This window comes from Haliotis rufescens, unplaced genomic scaffold (genome assembly GCF_023055435.1).
Source record: "Haliotis rufescens isolate VD_foot unplaced genomic scaffold, xgHalRufe1.0.p SCAF_29, whole genome shotgun sequence".
Classification (NCBI taxonomy): Eukaryota; Metazoa; Mollusca; class Gastropoda; order Lepetellida; family Haliotidae; genus Haliotis; species Haliotis rufescens.
Genome location: NW_025963990.1, coordinates 747,205 through 761,278, shown reverse-complemented (window position 1 = coordinate 761,278; position 14,074 = coordinate 747,205). Strand labels below are relative to the sequence as shown.

Genomic DNA, 14,074 nt, shown 5'->3' with positions numbered 1-14,074 from the left:
AAATATTATAGGTTTGTTTTTAAACAGTTTTAGAAGCTCAGTCGTAACAGTTGCTATTTTCTTTTCCTGACATGCTCATAACACACATTGTGGCCATATATGTTGCGTGGTGATTCTTATATTCATGTGCAAAGATGACCTTAAAATATAAATATTTCAACATGCATATTTCTTTGCATTAACTAGAAATTGGGATTAAATTGGAATAATTTCAAAGTTTGACAACAACTGGCTGTACAGTTTAATTACAAACATAACGAGTCAGTAGCAAGGCTATTAACAGTTAAGTAACATGCAAGAAACATCTTTAATACCTAGGAACTGATGTCATCAACAAGTGGAGAAATGAAAGACCAGTTTAACAGCGTAAGTAGGACATGGGGAATTATCACAGAAACAGGAAATAGACAATGCTGAATGCAACATCATGATATGTCTGTGAGCCATCAACAGCTGACTTAACATGAGCGTTTCATCGGCTGTACAACCCAAATGTCTTCGGTTACCAACAGAGAACTGTATCACACCTTGGTTCTGACCAGAAAAGGTTCCGGTTGGAACAAAGGCAACTATCTCCAGGGTTTGTTCGGCCTATTTGTTTCAATATGGCGCCACTCTTCCCAATCTTCTCTCATCATGGTTTGGGTTAATTATATCACGTCGATACCCACCAATGTCAGGAGCCACAAACAATCAACCATGTTTGACCTTGAAAAATCAAAAGGGCCATCTTGTGGATGTTGGTTAAGAACACTGCTCTGGTTAATACCACAGCTAGCAACACTCCAGTCGTAACTAGTGGACAGGACAGTAGGGTCAATGAAACACAGAGATGCCCAAGACGGACACGTGTTGTGCAATAGATAGGAAGTCAGAGGAGGAGGTAAGATCATGGCAATTGTCACCAACAGGATGCCACCTAAAGCAGTTTTCTCTTGAAGTCAAATCCTAATTAAACTACTAGGCTATTCAAAGGCTAGTTGTCAGCTGTGTTGTCTCAGGATTTCAAACTTCCATAGAACCTTACAATTTGACTTTTTCAGTGAGCCATTAGTACCTGTATTCTACCTCGTCCAATGGATTCCAATACTCTACTACTACAACACTGTGACATGCATGTCCTGATATCTTGACATTTGGACTGCTAATACAATGTTCTTCAGAAACATTTCCCAACAATATTTCGTTCACTGAATAAAGTTCTTAGGGGAATAATTTAGATACATTCTGTCTTGACAAAGTAGAGTTAATTAATGCCTTTATTTACTGTAAAGGCAATGTTTCGGTATTGTTCTTATACCGTTGTCATTGCAAACATCGCCTTTACAGTTAATAAAGAAGTTATCCATATGTTATCTCTACTTTGTCATCCGTCAACTTCAAAGTTATACCTATCAAACAGTTCATATTCTGTCTTGATGGAATTTCCCAAACAATCATTTCATAGAATTCTGTTCACCGATAATTTCATAAAATAATTATCAAATTATTTGGAACTAAGAAATATCTGGACTGAAATAATACCATTTGCTGAAACACACAAGCAGGAAAATATACCTTTTATGAATATGATATAGTTAATGTTTCTACATAACAATATTATGTCAAATCATATCTCATTGTTGCAGGTTTACCTGTCAACTTGTCAAACTGCTGAAATGTCATTTACCCACCACGCCCACTGATTCTCTGTTGAGGTAAACCACTTGTTGTTGAATACGTTGATGAGTCATCTCAAGTTGCGGAAACAATTGAGAACAGAGAGTAGTCCAGTGTTGAGCAGTGTCTGCGAGGTGCAGCTTGAAGAAACAATCACAGCAGGGGTAGAGAAGAGGGCGGGGCACCCTTGAGGAGAAGGCGGGGCCACTAGGCGGAGAGTCCAGTGGAGGATGGGCGTGTCCAGAGTCAATCAGCTGCACGTTTTCACCATTGGAAAATTGAAGACCTGTTCATATCAATGTGGCTCATGCTTGTCACTGATACATTGGCTGACAAACATGAACTTAAATGGCAGGATCTGTCACCATAGCTGCCAATTTTCCCAGTTTAGTATTTTCCAACAATCTTCTTTAACTGACAACAAAGCCAGACGATATGAATCGACTACAATACAATACAGCCATGTGATTCCGAAACTCAGTTCATAATTTTAAAGTTTGTTTCTATCTCGACTTAAGCAACTTTCAATAATACCGTGGAGTGTCTCAATTGAACAAATGCAACCCTATAAATATGATGATATACCAGTCGATAAACATGAAGCATTTATAGCTGACGGTGTAAGGCTAAATAATGACCCTCTCTTTATCAGTGTCTATGAAAATTGAAACCTTGTGATATTTTTATGTAGATTGGCATATTCTTAACAGGAATTAAGGACAAAAGTTGCAAATTCGTAACAAAAACATTAAAAAAATGGGACAGTTGGCAGCTATTTGTCACGAATCAAACCTGAAAGTCCACGACGAGCCATGACAAACTTGAAACAGCAAAGGGTTGAAACTGTGGGTATTTCACAGCAAGCCTATTTCCACAGCTTGTTCACAACGCCGGTGTCACACATACATAGGCTACACACCCTTTTACATCACGTCCCAACCCATACTGACGAGGCATGTCAAAGAACGACACGGCTCAACCTGACAACAACGACAGCTTGTTCCTTCACAAGTCCTCCGGAGGCCATTGCTACCTAAGCAGTTGAACACAGCGTGACATGGGCATTGTGGTTCAGACAGAGGTTGTCCTCCCGAGGGTGTCACCAAGATGAACAGCCATGCCCAGTCACAGATCCAGCAGTGGGTGGGCGTGTCTGTCCCTGACGGTGGCTCACCCATCCTCTTCTTCTGGGTAGGGGATATCTGGCTCAGCATCGACTGGTGGGGTTCCGTCTCTGGATGTGCTGCTTTGCTCGGGGGGTGGGGAGCTGCAATAGAGGTCGGAGATCAGTGGTTAATAAATGAACTTGATACTGACCAGTTGAACCTAGAAGGGTCTTGAACTAAAATTTGTATTACAAAATAATCACAATAACTGTTAAACAATAAATAAAAAAATATTATGACAAAGAGATAAGTGAATTTTATTTATGAATTACGTTTTTCAAAACACAATAACTGAGGTCTCTTCCAACATTTTCTAATAAATTCATATCAGGAGACTGAGTGAATGTTGTTTTACGCCACACTGCCTTGTACCACTACGCAATCTTAGCACTAAGACTATGCCAACTCCCATACTCTAACACAGACTTACGACCACCATGGTGTTATGACTGCAATCTTAGCACTAAGACCACCATAACTCCCATACTCTAACACAGACTTACGACCACCATAGTGTTATGACTGCAATCTTAGCACTAAGACTATCCCAACTCCCATACTCTAACACAGACTTACGACCACCATGGTGTTATGACTGCAATCTTAGCACTAAGACTATCCCAACTCCCATACTCTAACACAGACTTACGACCACCATGGTGTTATGACTGCAATCTTAGCACTAAGACTATCCCAACTCCCATACTCTAACACAGACTTACGACCACCATGGTGTTACGACTGCAATCTTAGCACTAAGACCACCATAACTCCCATACTCTAACACAGACTTACGACCACCATGGTGTTATGACTGCAATCTTAGCACTAAGACTATGCCAACTCCCATACTCTAACACAGACTTACGACCACCATGGTGTTATGACTGCAATCTTAGCACTAAGACTATCACAACTCCCATACTCTAACACAGACTTACGACCACCATGGTGTTATGACTGCAATCTTAGCACTAAGACTATCCCAACTCCCATACTCTAACACAGACTTACGACCACCATGGTGTTATGACTGCCTTGTGGAAGAGGTCCAAGGCTGGAGCAGATACCCCAGTGGTTGATGACATGAAGACTCAAAATGAATACCCAAATAACAATTGCATGTCAAGCCAATCAGAAGCCCATTTAACAAAGTGATTTCAGCACTAAGGTGATCATAACTCCCGTCATTTAACATAAACTTGCCATAGATGTATCTTAAGTGATCTTAATGCTAAGGTGATCCCAACTCCCACAGACTAAGTGACATTACTAAGGTCGCTGTATGACGATTGTAAGAAACTGATTCCTATTGTCACTGCCTCTTATGGGAGGTGAAATGGGGTTTAATGTCACATCAAAGATTATTGCACTTATGTAACAATGTGCATGCACGTGTGTGTGTGTGTTTGTGTGTGTGTGTGTGTGTGTGTGTGTGTGTGTGTGGCTGCTTGTACTAGTCTGGACTAATGCTGATTTCATAGTGCTAGCCCACTGAGATACCATGCTACAGTTTAACAATATTACCCCACTCAGACACAGAATACTGACTCCAAGCTGACCAGTCCTTGTCCCTTAATGCCAAGCGCAAGGCAGGGTAACAACAAGTACTTTTAATCTTTTAATGTATTTTGGTATGACACAACCGGGGATCGAACCCACGACCTTCCGCTCTCCGGGCAGACACTCTACCATGAGACCAGGGAGGCAGTCTCTGCCTCTTATGACAGAGATGGAAAGAGGCAACTTACACAAAGATGGGGAACAAAGCATATGGGCAAAGTTGATGTGACTAAGCAAAAGAATCCACTATAAGCAATATGACATTTAGCTGACGTATGTAGAGTAGATTGTATAAGCGAAGGTGCTGCAGACAACTAACGTCACACTTGTGAAAAAATACATGACACAGAGAACAGGAAACACAGCATCGTGGGTTTAGCATACAGGCCCACATTCCACCAAGCGATCATAGTGCTACAACTGTCGTAAGCTGATGTTAAAGCATGGGAGTTACAATCATCTTAGCGCTAAGATTGGTTTGTGTAACCTATCCCAGGGCTACATTCAACATAGTCATCTCAGCACTACGACCGCACAGCAAACTGCGGCGCCTTTAACGACTGGGGCCTCAAAACTAAGTAAGTATAGTGAGTGAGTGAACTGAGGCCCAAAGCTGACTTGAGCAGTTTTTTAGTCACATCATCATCATCATCATCATCATCATGGTGTATCAGCTTAACGTTGGGAGAAGGCCGAAAGTGACACAGGTCATAAACGGAAGCCCTTTAGTGAATGTAGGAATCAAGGATATGGTACTGACAACCCAAGGATCATAATCTGATTATCATGGGTAAATCTGGGATTACAACACACAAGCCAAATCATCGAGCTTGTCCTCCCATCCACTAAATCCACTCTGACGACCAGCATCGGTTGCTGGGGCCCTATTCTAACCCGGAATCTTTACAAGTTACTGGGGTACTGTTAGTAGAAGGAGAAGGAGATCACACAATTGGGATCCGATGACATGCATCAACCAAGTCAGCGAGTCTGACCACCCGATCCCGTTATTCGACTCTTACAACAAGCATAGATTGCTAAAGACCTATTCTCTACCCATATCTTCATGAGGATGTAATATTAGTAGAAGGCTACAGAGATCTACACTAGGAGAAAGGCATGAAACAAGCCAGGCTACATGTTGTATATGCAGGATGTACCTTCATCTCATTAGCATTGACACAATGGTTGGATCTCTGAAAGCACCAATCACAGCATGCCAGAATCACAAGACAACAAGCAGAAATCACATTCTAGAGTCAGTCACAGCATACAATTTAGTTCTAAACAAAATCAAATGCGGAGATGCCACCCAGAAATTGAAGAAATTCGGAGTACCTGGGACAACTGGGGTGTGAAATAAACTGTTACGCTTTGATGATTTCAACATCTTTTGTATTGCATTTATCACCCAAACCCAAGTTAAAACTGGTGATTATGTGTGATTATAACATGGTTGTATATGTGACAATGCAGTGAGGTCAAGAACCAGGCTAAATTACTGGTTGTTTTGTCTTACAAAATTTGTAATACATGTCACTTGGAGTATTGGCAGAATTTGGTCAAAAACATCCTAAAGAATCCATCGAAATCATAATGGATGGCATCTCTGTAACGTGTCAAGGCTCACAAGTGCAGGTGAGACTGTTAATGTACAAGACTGTATCACTAACACAGGACACTCATTCAGTGGATCACAGCATCTCTGGTAACGTGTCAAGGCTCACAAGTGCAGGTGAGACTGTCAATGAACAAGACTGTATCACAAACACAGGACACTCATTCAGTGGATCACAGCATCTCTGTAACGTGTCAAGGCTCACAAGTGCGAGTGAGACTGTTAATGTACAAGACTGCATCACTAACACAGGACACTCATTCAGTGGATCACAGCACATCTGGTAACGTGTCAAGGCTCACAAGTGCAGGTGAGACTGTTAATGTACGAGACTGTTAATGTACAAGACTGTATCACTAACACAGGACACTCATTCAGTGGATCACAGCACATCTGGTAACGTGTCAAGGCTCACAAGTGCAGGTGAGACTGTTAATGTACAAGACTGTATCACTAACACAGGACACTCATTCAGTGTATCACAGCATCTCTGGTAACGTGTCAAGGCTCACAAGTGCAGGTGAGACTGTTAATGTACAAGACTGTATCACTAACACAGGACACTCATTCAGTGGATCACAGCATCTCTGGTAACGTGTCAAGGCTCACAAGTGCAGGTGAGACTGTTAATGTACAAGACTGTATCACTAACACAGGACACTCATTCAGTGGATCACAGCATCTCTGGTAACGTGTCAAGGCTCACAAGTGCAGGTGAGACTGTTAATGTACAAGACTGTACCACTAACACAGGACACTCATTCAGTGGATCACAGCATCTCTGGTAACTTGTCAAGGCTCACAAGTGCAGGTGAGACTGTGAATGTACAAGACTGTATCACTAACACAGGACAATCATTCAGTGGATCACAGCATCTCTGGTAACTTGTCAAGGCTCACAAGTGCAGGTGAGACTGTTAATGTACAAGACTGTATCACTAACACAGGACACTCATTCAGTGGATCACAGCATCTCTGGTAACGTGTCAAGGCTCACAAGTGCAGGTGAGACTGTTAATGTACAAGACTGTATCACTAACACAGGACACTCATTCAGTGGATCACAGCATCTCTGGTAACGTGTCAAGGCTCACAAGTGCAGGTGAGACTGTTAATGTACAAGACTGTATCACTAACACAGGACACTCATTCAGTGGATCACAGCATCTCTGGTAACGTGTCAAGGCTCACAAGTGCAGGTGAGACTGTTAATGTACAAGACTGTACCACTAACACAGGACACTCATTCAGTTGATCACAGCATCTCTGGTAACGTGTCAAGGCTCACAAGTGCAGGTGAGACTGTTAATGTACAAGACTGTACCACTAACACAGGACACTCATTCAGTGGATCACAGCATCTCTGGTAACTTGTCAAGGCTCACAAGTGCAGGTGAGACTGTGAATGTACAAGACTGTATCACTAACACAGGACACTCATTCAGTGGATCACAGCATCTCTGGTAACGTGTCAAGGCTCACAAGTGCAGGTGAGACTGTTAATGTACAAGACTGTACCACTAACACAGGACACTCATTCAGTGGATCACAGCATCTCTGGTAACGTGTCTAGGCTCACAAGTGCAGGTGAGACTGTGAATGTACAAGACTGTATCACTAACACAGGACACTCATTCAGTGGATCACAGCACATCTGGTAACGTGTCAAGGCTCACAAGTGCAGGTGAGACTGTTAATGTACAAGACTGTACCACTAACACAGGACACTCATTCAGTGGATCGCAGCATCTCTGGTAACGTGTCTAGGCTCACAAGTGCAGGTGAGACTGTTAAGAATCTAGAAGGTGCACTCCCTTAACTGAACAGACCACTACAAAGAACAAACAATCATTACAATTATTGTTCAAGGGTTCAAATGCTAATTGATCGATTTTCTAAAAAGGCCAAAACTTACTATTCTATATTTCCTGACACAGGTTCTTAAGGACTTCAGTGTTGAATGTTTGGAATAGACCCGGAAGACAGGCCAATCATGTGTGAATTCTACGAGGCCTTGATGTCACTTTCTCCAAACACTGATTACAAAACGTATGTCTGAAGGCATTTATTTGTATTTTCATACCCTTCGTCCCAACCAACAGCTTGAGCAAGTAGGATTAAGAACTGGAGCCAAAAGGTTTAAGAGTTACCTGATTCCTCCATCTAATTATGGCTTTAATTCGAACTTTCTTTTAATTTTATTTTGACCACTGACCCATGGTTTGAAGGAATAAAATCTGAAAGAAATGTCCGACTTGGTTATATTTCACACATCAAACAGAGAAAACTTACAACATACTGGTCCTAGCAAACATTCAGGGGTACATTATGTTGAAATGCTCAGGAAAGGTTTTAGCTGTGCAACAGACTACCATGTCTAAGACAATATTTATGACACAGTATGCACCGAAAATAAAGGCAGGAAATTACAGAGCACAATACAGTTCACAAAACCACATCAAACTGTGACGACGGTGAAATGCACACCCATCAATAGCAGGCATCAATGAATGACAGCTTGGCACACCAGTTACCTACCCTAATTGCATGCACAAGCTGCCATATATCTCTGTTAGCATGAAGTGAAGAAAACAGATACATTGTAGAACATGGTTAAATTCAAACAGGACTTTAGGTTCAGATTTCAATTGGTTATAATCCTTTTGACACCAGATTTCAAATTCAAAGATGTCCCTACACAAGATCATATTACAATGTACAACAGTGCAAATCAATGTAACACATTACGGCAAGCAGTTGTGTCCTGTAGAACTTCAATCAGTTCAACTTATTTATGTTTGGCTCTGATCAAGTCGACATTCAGTTGCCATGAGAACCAATTGTGTTTATTTTGTTAGCCTGGGGTACTTCCTACTAAAGTAAGGTTCCAACTACCGTATTCGCCATAGTAAGCCCCTGACCAACTCCTAGACCTATCTGTTAGTAAGCTTTACAAGCACCCCAAGAAGACCAAAAGTGACAGTGCCTATTTTCTGGTGTATATGACATGATACCCAACAGACAACAGCAGCTCAGAAGGGCTTTATAATTACAATGGGATTATTATTGACAAAGATTTAGTTTCATCAACATTTGAACTACTGCTCGATCTCAGTAACCTTTTGTGTTGTCTTACTAAGCACCCACCACCTTTGTCCATTTTCTAAGCACCACGGAGCTCATTACGGGGAATACATTAGGTTCCAAGGGTATGTTATGTCAGTAAAGGGTACACTCCATTCCCATGCCTGGCATGGGCTGACGTAAACAACCTACCTATCTGCTGCATCAGCGGACAACTGTCGACCCTCCTTCTCCGTCTTCCTCTGATAGTGAGACCTGAAACAAGGCACAGCAGCATGGTAGTAGTAGTAATAATAATAATAATAATAATAAGATCCTGGCATGCCAAGGGACACAACTTTTCACAGGACCTTAGACCACTGGGCTACCATAACAATCTGGGCTTCAAACCATGACCAGCAGATCCTGGCATGCCAAGGGACACAACTTTTCACAGGACCTTAGACCACTGGGCCACCTTACTGGAGGTGAAGACACACCTGTATCTCTGCTGGATGATCACGGACTGGTTGCGGCCCTTCTTCAGTCTCTCCGGTCCTTGTCGCTGCAGGCCAGCCGCAGGGTCTCGGTTCTTCTTGAGACGTTTCTGTGCGTAGTAACTCCGGAACTGATTCTGGATCAACACTGCTGCCTGGGTCATCTTCTTGAAGTATGCATACTGAAATATACAGAGTGAGTGAGTGAGTGAGTTGGGTTTAACGCTGCTTTGTGCAGTATTTTAGTTGTATCACTGAAAGTATGCCTAACATGGCAGAAAAAATCAAACCACGTAGGCGGTCTCCGGGCAGATGCTCTATCCTATAGACCACGTAGGCAGTGTCCGGGCAGATGCTCTATCCATTAGACCACTCAGGCAGTCTCCGGGCAGATGCTCTATCCACTAGACCACGTAGGCAGTGTCCGGGCAGATGCTCTATCCACTAGACCACATAGGCAGTCTCCGGGCAGATGCTCGATCCACTAGACCATGTCATCAGTCCTTACCAACATGAAAGAGTGTCAGATAATTTTCTAACAATATACTCTGATACAGGAGTGATAACTAGAACTGACAAATTCACCGAAGGTTCATGGCAGAGCAATACTTTGTGCCAGGAGTCCGCCAGTACCTGTTTGTATCGCCGATAGTAGCTCTGGATCAAGATGGCGGCTTCTATCTCCTTCTGTCGCTGCTGCTGCAGTTGTTGTTTATCCCGATACAGCCGATACGCATTCTGGATCACTTTGGCAGCCTCGTACAGCTTTCTCTGTTCCTGATCTGAATAGAGAGAAGGATACTTATGAAGTGGTAGAAGAAGATTATTGTTAAATAATTCCAGCCTTATCAGTGCGATCTCTTGACAACCAAGTCTGAATGACTAAGTCAGTGGTTGATAATAGGATCATTATATATTCAGGGTACATCGTAACCACCCAATCATAATATGGAACTACTCTATCCTGGAATCTCTACAGAAAGACAAACAGTTTCAGTTTCATGTCGTTTAACACTGCACTCAGCAATATTCCAGCCATAAGACTGCGGTCTGTAAATAATCATGTCTGGACCAGACAATCCAGTGATTGACATGAACATCGATCCACGCAATTGGGATCGATGACATGCATCAACCAAGTCAGCGAGTCTGACCACCTGATCACGTTAGTCGCCTCTTACGACCGACAACCATAGTCGCCTTTCACAGCAAGCATGGGTTGCTGAAGACCTATTCTACCCTGGATCTTCACGGGTCAGAATGACAAACATGGGAGGCTGTGGACCTTCTCTGTCCTGGAATCTCCACAGGGGTTGGCAACCGTGTATAGGGAAGTGTGGACCCTACCTGAGAGTGTGAGTTGGGAAAAGTCCTTCTCCATGTACGTGGCTGGCGCGTTGAAGTACTCGGTGAAGTCAGCAGTGGTGGGGGGCGGGGAGTCCAGAGTGAAACTGTAGGAACTGTAGGGGCTGTAGGGGCTGGGCAGACAGGTAGAGTCCGGGCTCAGGGACGAGGCAGGGGTGCCCAGGTCTGTGTACCTGCAATACAAAAGTCGGGAATACAGTGATGGGAGTTTTGGGTTGCTTTGTCATCATTCAAGTCACATCCAGTCCATGTATCATGATGTATCTGGCCTACAAAAGTGTATACCTGTACTCATCAAAGGCCAGACTATCTGTCATGGGTGTTGAGATTCCAGAATCATCCCCAAAGGATGAGGTGGGAGGTGAGCCTTGAGACGGGGCCGAGCTGTAGGACTCACTCCGAGCTCGACTGCTCACTCCACACTCTTCCTCCTTGGCAGGAGACAGCTTGATACGCTCCGGCATGGCTGCGATGATCTGGTTGGCGAGGGTTACCATTTGGTTCTTGCCTTCATGATCCCCACCTGGAACAATTTGGTACAGAATTTGTATAACGCCACACTCAGCAATACTCCAGGTATATGTATTTGTGTGTTTTTAGCCAGAAGTTTTTACATTTGGAAACAAAGGCTTTAGCCTATACTCAACAACACCTACAAATATGAAAACACATGATTTTTATCTTCTAATTTTTCACATCTCAAACAAGTTCAGCTAATACTGCTTGAGTTTAACACTGCTTTGAACAGCATTTCAGTCATACCAGGGAGTGTCAGCTTGATGTGGGAGGGAGCCCCAGGTGACAAAGGTCATAGATGTTGACCACGTCGGTGAAACCCAGGAGCATTGTTAAGGTGCTGACAAACCCAGAAACATAATAGGGCAAACCAGGATTCAAACCCACAACAGAGTTAAGCTTAAACAATACAGTCTTCCTTTAATGCGTAACATTTTTAGATTCAAAAGCAACTCATTAAAGCATGGTGTTTATGTGTGTGTTATGGTGTCTAACCTTCACCAGATGCTACAGCAGCGGCGGCGGCAGCAGCAGCAGCAGCAACAGCTGCCTTGTGTTCCGCCTCCTCGTCAGATGAGATCTTTTCTACATCAATGAAAGGGCTGTCACTCCGCACCGATGATACCTCATCTACAGAGGTACGGAGCTTGCATTATAGACATTACTCATACAGACACTCAACACTTATTACACGACTAAAGAGCAGATCAAATTGCAAATTCAAACATGGCAAATGAAACATTCATCCACAAGAAATGTTAAGAATCAATGAGGTTGGTTGGTTGGTTTGTTGTTTAACGCTGCACTCAGCAATATTCCAGCGTTATGACAACAGTCTATAAATAATCGAGTCTGGACCAGACAATCCAGTGATTGACAACATGAGGAATCAATGATGGGTCTCTTCCATGCACAACATGTTTCATCAGCTCTTGCTGAAATAATAGTAGATATATTTATACTATAACCATGACATGTACCATTGAAAATCACCAATACAAACTTCCAAGACCTTTTTGAGGCCTTGTTTAAGGTATTGTTGAAATGACACACAAATTCGATCATTATCAAGCTTTTAAATCCTGTTACACCCATAAGATCCGGGTTAGAAATGGTCTTCAGCAACCAATGTTTGTCGACAGAAGCGACCGACAGAATCAGACTTGCTGACTTGGTTGTGGCACGTCCTCATATCCCAACTGCATTGATTGAAGTTCATTATGTCAATCACTGGTGTGTCTGGTCCAATGATTACTTACAGACCACCGCCATACGGCTGGTATATTGCTGAGTGAGGCATTAAACAACAAACAGAAAAACAAAAACTGGCAAAATCATGATCCCTGGTTAATTTTCAAGCTGATCAATATCTGCAACATTGCAACACTGTCATACTCCTATTCAACTGACCTGTGTCCATCTGCATGAGGAGACCATCCGTCTCCTTCCCAGACTCCGTCGCTATGGTGTTGAGCAAAGACTCGGTCTGCATGAGAATATCTGGCGATGCCAGATCACGTTGAGCAACTGGTAGCAAGGCAGAGTCCGTCACTGCACTGATTGGATGATCACCAACCAATGACAGATGTGGCTCAGAATTGGCCTCCCGAATTGGCTTCTGAAAAGCGTCATGTTGGGGCGAGGTCTGGTCGTTTGTTGCCCCACTCGGCAATATATCCACCGAATAGCGTTTGCTAAGTTGGCGATGACAGGTGCCAATGACTTGTTCACTGAGTCGCCGGACGAGCTTGGAATCCCCTGGGTAGGGAGGGGGAGGAGGTATGTCGATGTGAAGGTTTTCCTGCTTCTCATCACAAATGTTTTTGTGAGAACTGGGGAATATATGGCAAGGAGTTGGTGACAGGTCACACGCAGTGATAGAGTCCGAGGTTGTGAAAGAAGAAGTTGCGCCAGCAAATGATGCTGTGGATGTGCATGGGGGGAAAGGGGGCGGGGCTTGCAGACGAGCTTGCTCCAACTGCTCGATTTGATTGGCAAGGTTGTGATGTCCCTTGCTTCGGGCAACGGTGAGCGGGAGACGTCCATCCTTGTTACAGATGCTGAGTGGCCCCGTGTTGATATGATACAGCGTCAGTGAAGCATCAATATTTCCTCTTGCACATGCCCACATCTGAAATAGACCAGTGTGAAGGTAAGCAAGAAATTAAAGTGGTTTAGGTCCCGTTCCACAAAGCGATCTAAGCACTCAGGTGATCGTACCTCCCATACAGGCTTACGACAGTTGCAGAGCTAAGATTGTTGGTGGCAAAGCCATCATGTTAAAGTTTAAAGACTGTAGGATTCCTACACTGATTACAGAAGACAACTGAAACATTCCACCCTCCCGTCATTCATTTCAACAAACTACCAGTGAGTACATCTATATGGTCAGCCATGTATCAATACCATGATTACAACTTGCAAAGTACCATCAAACTTTAGCAGACAAGCTGAGGCCCAAAGCATTCAACACTGACATCAGGAACAAACTAGGCTATGTGAGATTGCCTTGCCAAACAACTCCCACATCTGGTAGCCTTTCACAATCGTAAGTAATCGTAGGTGCAATTGTATCTTTAGAACAATGAGTGAGTGAGTGAGTATGGTTTTATGCCGCTTTTAGCAAT

General features: G+C 43.2%; 1 protein-coding gene across 1 annotated transcript in view; it reads right to left on the bottom strand.

Annotated features, from left to right (window-relative positions):
* Window positions 1-227: 227 nt before the first annotated feature.
* The window catches only part of LOC124124551 (calmodulin-binding transcription activator 2-like), a 34,877-nt gene continuing 21,030 nt past the window's right edge, over window positions 228-14,074 (bottom strand). The window contains exons 15-22 of the mRNA XM_048402714.1: window positions 12,858-13,578; window positions 11,943-12,077; window positions 11,217-11,454; window positions 10,914-11,104; window positions 10,200-10,348; window positions 9,570-9,748; window positions 9,283-9,345; window positions 228-2,926 (exon numbers count right to left, since the gene is read on the bottom strand). Of these exons, the coding sequence (XP_048258671.1) occupies window positions 2,830-2,926; window positions 9,283-9,345; window positions 9,570-9,748; window positions 10,200-10,348; window positions 10,914-11,104; window positions 11,217-11,454; window positions 11,943-12,077; window positions 12,858-13,578 (1,773 nt within the window). The 3' untranslated portion in view covers window positions 228-2,829. The remainder of the gene's footprint in view (window positions 2,927-9,282; window positions 9,346-9,569; window positions 9,749-10,199; window positions 10,349-10,913; window positions 11,105-11,216; window positions 11,455-11,942; window positions 12,078-12,857; window positions 13,579-14,074) is intronic.